Here is a 10,540-nt window from a genome sequence, read left to right on the forward strand (position 1 = left end):
GAAAAATCAATAAAACGTCTGTAGAATGAAAAATGCAATTGAGGCCATATATATTAACCTATGCGACCGCATAGGCCAAAAAGGCGTGCTGTCGCATGGTCCTTTGTAGGGCCTAAAGGCCCTACCTTTGGATCAACTATGGGTCGCATACGTTTGTTCAATGCGACCGCATAGAACAAGATTTGGTGTCTTTTGGATTTTTTGGCACCATTTCATGTAATGTTGATTGACGCCTATAAATAGGTCTTGAATGATCAATAATAGACACATTAGAATTATTTGAGAAAACCATACACTATACAAAAGATCATTCCACAGAAGATCAAAATATCTTTCTATCATATTCAAAAATTCAAGTTTTGTGTTCTTAAGTTTTGGAGGATTTCACTAAGTGTTTAAGTGTTAATTTTTTTTTAATGCTTGAAAAATTCTGCAAATCATTTGTCGAGAGTCCTTTTAAGCATGAAATTCAATCCGAGAGGGGACAAATATCGTTTGAGGACAACGATCATGTGATTGAGCCTTCATTCAATTTCTTTTGGTGTTCCTTTTGTTTCTTTATTTTGTTATTCGTTTCTTCTCCATCCCCTTATGTGTAAACCATATTTCAACAATTTCAAACGATATTTTGCAATGGAGAATGAAACCACTATGGCGACAATCAAGTTGATGAATCGAGACATCGTTCTTTTGAACCGTTTTGATGGAACAAACTTCACAAGATGGTAAGATAAGTTTAAGTTCCTATCATGGCATTGAAATATTTTACATTCTTGATCCAGAATCGACACCGCTACCAGAACCAACAAATGGAGAAACATATGTCGTAAGAGTCAAAAGGCAAAAGCGTTAAGAAGATGAATTATAGCTGCGATCATATTCTCAATGCTCTATCCGATCGATTGTATGATCTATAAACCAACACTTCTTCCGCAAAGAAAATTTGGAACGCTTTGGAAAGTAAGTACAAAGTCAAAAAATAAGGTGCCAAGAAATTCTTAATTTCAAGGTTTTTTTTTTCTTTTAAATTTCTTGATAACATTCTTCTTCTTCCTCAAATTCATGAGTTGCAAATCCTTATCAATAAGTTGAAGGCAATCGAAATTGAGATCCCAAATTTTTTATAAGTGTGAGCAATTATTACAAAACTCCAAGGAACTTGGAAATGATATCGAAAGAAAATTATGCATGGTTTCAAGGATTACTCTTTGGAACAATTATAGAAACATATTCGTATTGAAGAAGAGTCAACAATGAGAGATAAGAGTAACAACTCTCATGAAGATGTCTCCAAGGCCAGTGTCGTAGAGAAGATCGAACATTCTAATAAATCCTACAAAAGAAAGCCTTCAAGAAACCTTAACAAGTTTAAGAAGAAGTCTGGAGGAGATTGTTTTACATGCAGAAACCTAGACATTATGCAAAAGAATGTCGACATTGAAAAAACAAAAAAAAACAAAAAAAAACTTCAAAGGAAAAGTAAATTCCATCAAAGAAGACAATATTGTGGCTACCATAAGCGAGATTAATACAATTAAAGAAAAAGTTCTTGGATGGTGGTATAATACATGTGCAACTGTACATGTATCATATGACAAGTCATTGTTCAAAACATATTGTGAAGTGGATGGAGACCAATCAAATGGGTGACGAAGTCCGTTCCAATGTGGTTAGAAAAGGAAATGTAGAAATCATCTTCACCGTTGACTAGACCATTACCTTGATAAATGTGCTACATGTTCCCAATATGAATAGAAACTTAGTTAACGAAAATCTCTTAAGGAAAATTGGGTATAAAATATGTTTATGAGTTAGGTAAATTTGTATTATCCTTAAATGAAAAATTTATTGAAAAGGCTATTCTTTCGAAAGAATGGTTAGACTTTGTACCATTAACAAGATGATTAATAATAAAGTTGATTTTACTTATATTGTTGATTCATTTACTTTGTGCCATGTTAGATTAAGTCACATAGTTAAAAGTACCATGAAAAGAATGTTAAAATATGACTCAATATCATATAATGAAAATGATGCATTCAAATGTAAAATATGTGTGGAGTCTAAGATGACTAAGAAGCCTTATCAAAGTGTAAATAAAACTTCTAGTATTTTAGAATTAATTCATACGGATATATGTGAATCAAATGGTACGTTAACGGGAGGTGAAAATAGGTATTTTATTTCCTTCATAGATGATTACTCTAAATATACATATGTTTACTTGATGAAACGTAAACATATAACCTTTGATATATTTCAAGCATATATAATGAAGTTGAAAATTACTTAAATAAGAAAATGAAAAATTTTAAGAATTGATAGAGGAGGTGAATATTTTTCTAGTGACTTTAACTTGTTTTGTGAACAAAAAAGCATAATTCATCAATATTCTATACGTAGGACACCCGAACAAAATGGTTTGGCTGAAAGAAAAAATAGAACTTTAGTTTAAATGATAAATGCCATGTTAACTTATACTAAATTGTCATTTAATTATTTAGATGAAATATTATTGAGTGCAAGTAGAATACTATACAAGATTCCTTCTAAATTTACAAAGGTTTCTCTTTATGAATTGTGAAAAGAAAGAAAACCTAACATTGGATACTACAAAGTATGGGGGTATCTTACTTATTGTAAGAACACGAACCCTAATAAGACCACTTATACTAAATTGTCATTTAATTATTGTGGTGAAATATTATTGAGTGCAAGTAGAATACTATAAAAGATTCCTTCTAAATTTACAAAGATTTCTCCTTATGAATTGTGAAAAGAAAAAAAACCTAACATTGGATACTACAAAGTATGGGGGTGTCTTACTTATTGTAGACTACGAACCCTAATAAGACCAAGTTAGGTCCAAGGGGCATTAAATATGCCTTTGTTGGACATGCTAGAAATAGCAAATCATATAGATGATTAAATTTGGAGACCAGTGTGATTATTGAATCCAATGACGTAGAGTTCTTTGAGAATTCACTATCTTCGAATAATGAATTAGGGAAACTTCTAAAGAGATCTCAAGCTCTAGTGGAACACAAGATGAAACATCTTCTAAAAATGTTTATGAATCTATTGAACCTCTAAGAAGCAAAAGAACTCGAATTGAGAAGTCTTTAGGATCGGATGAAATTGACTCTCAACTTATTTCCTTTAACTTAGTAGAGGAAAATGAGAAAAATGTTATAAGACCAACTCCTTTTGTTCTGCAAGTGGAAACCAATCCCAAAACTTATAAAGAGGCTATGGCTTTTCGTTATAGCATATTTTGAAAAGCTGCAATTAAAGATTAAATGGATTCAATTATGTCAAACAATACATGTGAACTTGTTGATTTACCATCCGGATCTAAACCTATTGGATGTAAATGGGTGTTTAGGAGAAAATATAATATTAAAGGTTCTCTTAATACTTTTAAGGCTAGACTTGTAGCCAAAGAGTACCTCTCGAATGTTTAGGATGACATAGTGATTATGAGTAATCATATAAATGGAATAAAAGAAAGGAAGAGGTTTCTATCTTCTACATTCGAGATAAAGGATCTTGGATAAATGGATACCATTTAGGTATCAAAGTTACTAAAACTAGTGGGAGTTACCATTTAAGTTAAATACATTATATCGAGAATGTAATAAATAAGTTCAAACATTTAAACACAAAAGAATTTAGTACCCATCTTGATCCAAGTTTAAAACTTAAAGAGAATTATGGAAAAGCGTTTGCTCAATTGAAGTATGCAAGTGCTACATAGAGTCTTATGTATACAGTTCAATGTACAAGACCGAATAGAGCTTTTGCAATCAGTAAACTTAATAGGTTTACTAGTAATCTGAGCAAGGACCATTGGAAGGTAATTGGAAGAGTTCTTGGCTATTTAAACAAAATCATTAACTTAGGTTTACAATATACTAAATTTTCTGCTATACTAGAGGAATTTATCGATGCTGGTTGAAAGTAAATCCACTTCAAAATGGGTATTTACTCTTAGAGGACGTTCTGTTTCTTGAAAATCGAAAAAAACAAACGTATATAACACACTCAACTATGGAATCTGAATCTGTAGCATTATCAGAAATCTGGAAAGAAACTAAGTGGCTTAATGATCTACTTTATAAGATACCTTTGGCAAAAGCATACAACGAGGTATACAAATGAAAAGTCTAAACATATGAGTTTCAAACATAACTACACAAGAAGATTAATCAAGAATGGAATAATTTTCCTAAATTATATTAAGTCAAACGAAAACATAGTGAGTTCTTTAACTAAACATCTAAATAGAGATTTAGTACCATCTACTTCGAGTATGATGGAGTTGAAACCCTTGAACTAAAAGTTTCACCAATGATAGCATCCTTACTTGTCATTTCTTAACAAGTAATCCATAAGTTCAATAGGTAACAACAAATCATTTGATATGTGGATAGTTTCAGCATTATAAAATCTACGATAACCCTATTTTAATTAAATAATGTTGGTTGTTCTGAAATGAGGTTGAGCTTTAAGCTCTTAATCAAGTTCAGCACTAAATAAAAGTACTTTCAAAAATTAAAGACACCTGAAGAATTTCATCTAGATAAACTTCGAGGAGGTGCCGCCTAAATAAAAAGTAAGAGATTCTCTCTTAAAATTTTGTTGAAAATGATAAGCCCGAGGTCATATTAGCACTAAGCGAGATTGAGGAACTTGAGAACGCGTGATACTTGTGAGTGTTGTTACTGGTATTGTCACATGAAATAACTGGTTCAAAATTTCATGCTACCTTTAATTTTGATTTTACTTTGTTTGAATTACATTATAGTTAGATTCAAATCGAAAGATATCTAATCTTTATGTATGAGTATTATATATTTTGAATATAAGATTTTATTGAATATTAAACAAGTTGGGGATTGTTTTATATCGTTGTTCAAAAATCAATAAAACGTGTGTGGAATGAAAAGTTGAATTGAAGCCATATATTTTGACCTATGCGACCGCGTAGGCTATAAAGGCATGCCGGTGCATGGTCCTTTACAGGGCCTAAAGGCCTATCTTTGGATCAACTATGTAGTCGCATAGGTCGTATAGAACAAAATTCTAGCCGTTGGCAGGAATTTTTAAAGTGAAAATTGGTGTCTTTTGGATGTTTTATGTACCATTTGTGTAATGTTGATTGACGCCTACAAATAGGTCTTGAATGATGAATAATTGACACGTTAGAATCATTTGAGAAAACCATACACTCTACAAAAATCATTCCACAAAAGATAAAAATTCCCTTTTATCATATTCAAAAATCTAGGTTATGTGTTCTTAAGTTTTGAAGGATTTCACTAAGTGCTTAAATGTTAATCCTTTTTTAGACTTGAAAAATCTTGCAAACCTTTTGTTTAGAGTCCCTTTAAGCATCAAGTTCAATCCGAGAAGTAGCAAATATCGTTTGAGCAACGATCACGTATTTGAGCCTTTATTCAATTTATTTTGTTGTTCTTTTTGTTTCTTCATTTTCTTATTCATTTCTTCTCCATCCCCTTATGTGTAAACCATATTTCAACAGAGGCTATCTCCCCATTTAACCTTTAGTATGGGAGGAAAATGATCGTAAGTGTAAAGAGTAGTGCAAAAGTAATAACATTAACCCTACTTGACACATTTTGGGGTGCATATATAGGTAATTAATTTCTCCACGTGCCGACAGTTTTTCTCCGCGTGCTATGTGGTTTTAGGGGCCTTAAGATACATGCTACATCAATCCCAACATCTTGGTGAGCATAATTGACAGTTTTGAGTAGGGTTGAACAAAAGTCGATCCAAACCGATTAAATCGACCAACTTAATCCAAATCGATCTGTTTGGGATGGTTTTTAACTTTAATTGGGTTGGGATCACAAGTTATAAATTAAAAATCTAACATAACTAAATGAATTAAAAAATTAATACTTAAAAAGGAAAAATGCTAGAGACAATAGAAGGCAGGCCAGGGCAAAAAAAATCAAAAAATCGATCAAACCAATCAAACTGAACCGACTTGGGTCGATTTGGATTGGTTGGACACATGTAATTAGTTTGGTTCAGTTTTCTTTTAAATAAAATCATGGTGGGTCAGTTCTATCACGGTTTGAAGCCTTTTCCTTTTTTCTTTTCTTTTTTTTAAGAAAAATAAAAAATCAAAAGATAAGTTATAATCTCATAACTTTATTTTTATTTCCTTCAATCTATAATGTTGTTGGTAAGTAATAGCATTGAAAATTTTCTTTTACAAGCTCCTTATTTTATACTCAGCATTTTCTTACTCAGATAGTTAAGCTACATAAAAAATTCAATTCAAACTAAAAGTCCAAACCGACTAATCGAAACAAATGGGACCTTGATTTGGTTTGGTTCGATTTAAGAGTTAGAGCAGGTTGACTTGGGTCAAAATTCACCCAAACTGACTAATTTAGTTTTGTTTAGAGTTAGAGTCAAAATCGACACAAACCAAACCACGCCAAGGCCTAATAGAAGGATTTAGAATATACAAATGTCCCTTTTTTTCATATAGGCTGACTGACATACATATTATGTACAAATGCAAAGTTATTTGACTATAACTAAAGACTAAGGACGTGATGATGATATGTTTGTCTCCAAACATTCCCCTAACGGATTCTTTTGGGTTGATGACCAATTTTATTTTTTTTTATGTAATATCAATATAAATTCAAGATTCGTTATATCGAATGTTTGTTACTACAAACAATTGTATATTGTTTCTTGGCCTTTATATTCCCTTTCCATGGAGAATACGTTGAATAGATCATGAGATGAGGGAAAATTAGAGCTGGACATGGTCCGATTTGGTTCGATTCTAACGAGAATCGAACCGACCCGAAATTTTCGGGTATTTAGTAAGTAGAACCATCGGGTCCAAATTTAATTACGGAACCGTTCGAGTTCGGTTCCATATTATAATTAAATTTTTTAATATATACAAAGTTATGTTAATTTAATTAATGATATGCTCAATATTAGCTCTTACAAAATAACGTAGTTCAATCTTATGTGTTTCACGTCTGTCTTTGCTGAATTCTTCATAAATTTAATTATTAAAATCACAGAAATAAAAAGATAGCAAGCTCAAAATAATTAAGAGAGATATTGTAGAGTTTTAATTCAATTTTCTCCGGTAGAAACGACACGACAGTAGAATAATAGATTTGGATAAAATTGAGGTCAATTTGATTAAGTTGATTTTGAACTGAAAATTAGAAATAGAGAAATCATATTTTGTGATTTGAACTAAATTAACTAGTTAACAAATTTATTTAGAAAAAATAAAATAATTTTACTTATTTAAAATAAATTAACTAAAAAAATTACGGAAATTCAATTCTTATTCGATTTTTTGGGTCTTGGCTTAGAATCGAGAACTGAATGATACCCGTCGATTCTTGATTCAAATATCCGTTCGGGTATTTAACTTGAGAAGAACCGTCGAATTAGGTTCGGGTTCGATTCGATCTGTTCGATTCGAGAATTTTGTCCAGCCTTAGGAAAAACATAAAGACTGTTTCGACGGACCAACGACATAGGCACGCAGCCTAATTTTCTCCTTTTCCTATGACTTTCCCGTACAATTATGGTCCTATCAATCAATGAAATATGGTTCCCGGTTCCTAATTGGGTTCAGTAATGCGGTCCAATTATTGACGGGCCCAAACAAATCCTCTGCGGTTCAATTCCTTCTATTCTCTACAGTTTACACGAGACCACGGATTTTGTTAGAAAAGCGCAAGAAGTGACGAAGACTTCTTCTTCTTCTTCACGTCATTTCTCTGGTAATATCTCATAAATTATGCAAAAACCCTCTTCAGAACTATCCAAAACCAAGAATCTCTCCCCCCTTCCCCCTCCCCATTTCAATTTCCCCTCTGCAATTATATATATAGTTGAGAGAGTACTCAGATGAATAGTAATACGACGTCGCAGTTTATGGACAAGCAGATCATGGATCTATCCAACTCTCAAACCAACAATAGCAACAGTAACGATGATTTCATCGATTTCATGAACCGCCCATCGGAGGATCATAATAGAAGGAAAGATGATATTGTACCGAGTTACGATTTCTTGCCGATTCGACCCGCCGGTGCATCAACGTCGCCGCCGCCTCCGCGGTCAATGAATTTTGATTCCGGAAATGACGACGCATCGGTTAGGACATGGAATTCTTTGGATTCTAAAACGAACTCCTCTTCCGTCAGAGTATTGCCTATGGACTCCCCCTTTCTTTGTATTTCGCTTATACACACACACACACACATGTGCATATGATAATTATTTATGTATACTTGTGGGTTGGTGTCATGGTTTCCACTGGGGTGTGTGGGCACCTGAATCCACATCGGAAGTATGGGCTTCCTCTGTGTGGCTTGTATAGGTTTGGTGGTTTGTCATTGTTTCCATTGAGGTGTATGGGCACCTGAATCCCACATCGGAAGTATGAGCTTCCTTTGCTTCCTTTGTGCTGTTTATACAGGCTTGGGTTCTCCAACCTCAACGGCTAGCTTTTGGGGTCTCGCTCTTCCAAGTTCTATGACAGTTGGATTGCTTTGGCTTTGATTGGTGGATGATTGGCCTTAGTGTTTTTATTTTAATTCGGGGATGTGATAAATGAGAGCTAGTTGCTTGTCAATAACTTGTAATGGGCATTTTTGGACTTCGTAGGAAAATGAATGGGCAGTTTACGCTTCGTAGTTTATATGGAATTTCATATTTCTGGTTACGATTGCCATTGCTTTTTTGAATGATCGGAACTCGAAAATGGATGCTCATTTAGAGTTTGTTGAGATTATATATGGATTAATAGTTTCTTAAGAGTTTTTTCTTTTTCTTTTTAACACGATAATTGATATTTCAGTGATGCATTTTGGGAGAGATTTCAAAGGGAATTCTTTTGTTACTAATGCTTATAGATCCTAGCTGGCATGATATTTAAAGAATTTGTTATTTTGGAGTTCTAGTACATTTCATTTATATTATGTCTGTTGGAGCTCTAGTGCCGTGAATCTAGTCGTGTGATGTGATTGGGAATTTAAATTGTTAAGCCTGCAATATCTGGCTGAATTGTTTTATGTACTATATTGTTTGATGTTCTTATTGCAATTTTCCTGTTTGTTCAGAATTATAGTTCTCTTGGTGCCGTTGACCCTGCCAAGGACATTTTAGAGAGGGACCGCAATGTCGTTGATGCATCTTTGGTTTCTGAGATTGATAGAGCAATGAAGAAGTATTCTGATAATCTGATGCATGCAATGGATGGTGTTAGTGCACGACTATCCCAGTTGGAGACAAGGACCCGCAACCTTGAAAATTCTGTGGATGATCTGAAGGTGTCTGTTGGAAACAACCATGGAAGCACTGATGGAAAATTAAGACAGCTGGAGAATATTCTTAGAGAGGTACTCTTTTCTTTGCTTGTATATTTAAGATTGATAACGAGTTAGAAGATGAATGCTCTAATACTGTTACTTTGATCTGTAATTGGTAATCTTTCCCTGTATATTTCATGGACAAGGGAGCTTATTGGCTCATTTATTTTTCAATTTTTTGCTATTGCAACTAATTTTACCATAAAAACCTAGGTTCATTATGTCGTGCAGGTTATAATCATGTAACCCTCCCTTTTCTCATCATTAATATATTTGATTCTGGTTTGACATGGGAAACAAAAGGAACCCACAAGTTAATATGCAGATGCAAATTTCTATAATCAATGTTAGTTACAATTTGTGTGAAACTTGACAGCAATGTACGACAGGTCATATTTAAAATTCTTTTAAGTATACAAAGGCATATATTCACAGCCAGGGAAGTCGGCATAGTCATGATACATTGCATCTTAAATTATTTCATTAGCGTGTGAGCAAGATCTAGATTTACCTTGCACTTTTTCAACTCTTGCTCAGGTTATGCCTGAAAAATCTTTGCTATTTGAACTGTCCTTAGTTTTATAATCCTTATTGTTACCTTTATCTTTTAGTTTAAGAGTTTGGAGAATGCAAAAACCAGATTTAGTAGGTATGACGACAACATGAATGAGTTGTTCTTGGTTTAGGAAAATTTTTCTCACTGTATTTAGGTTCTTTCAGGGTAGAACATAATCTTAAAACCATTCAGAAGAAACTGGTTTTATAAAAGTCAGTTTTGAGGACTCTCTTCAATATTTTGTCATTGTTTCGGTGACATCATAGTACGAAATAATCTACTTGCATTTCATATGCTATCATAGTTTGAACTTTGAAGCACTAAGTATAGACCTACCGATCGTAGTGTGGTCAAATCCTGAACTGAAAGACAAATATGGATTTCCAAACAGACCCTAAGGATTCTTATATATTTTTTGCCTATTATAGTACTGAGTTTTTTCCTTCTGTCACCTACTTAACAGGCCTTCCCATATAAAATCATTTAACATTTTTTGGAGAGAATTAAAATTTCTGGGTTATCTTGAACTTGTTTTTTAGCTTAAGAAAAGCGTGTGTGTGTGTGTTGTTTGGGTTTTTTGTTTGTT

The 10,540-nt window shown here is 33.2% G+C and overlaps 1 protein-coding gene across 1 annotated transcript in view; it reads left to right on the top strand.

The window, feature by feature from the left end:
- Positions 1-7,809: 7,809 nt before the first annotated feature.
- The window catches only part of LOC111400799 (arginine-glutamic acid dipeptide repeats protein-like), a 4,633-nt gene continuing 1,902 nt past the window's right edge, over positions 7,810-10,540 (top strand). Inside the window, exons 1-2 of the mRNA XM_023028200.1 lie at positions 7,810-8,232; positions 9,150-9,428. Of these exons, the coding sequence (XP_022883968.1) occupies positions 7,933-8,232; positions 9,150-9,428 (579 nt within the window). The 5' untranslated portion in view covers positions 7,810-7,932. The remainder of the gene's footprint in view (positions 8,233-9,149; positions 9,429-10,540) is intronic.

The sequence above is a fragment of the Olea europaea genome, chromosome 10, assembly GCF_002742605.1.
Source record: "Olea europaea var. sylvestris chromosome 10, O_europaea_v1, whole genome shotgun sequence".
NCBI classification, from domain to species: domain Eukaryota; kingdom Viridiplantae; phylum Streptophyta; class Magnoliopsida; order Lamiales; family Oleaceae; genus Olea; species Olea europaea.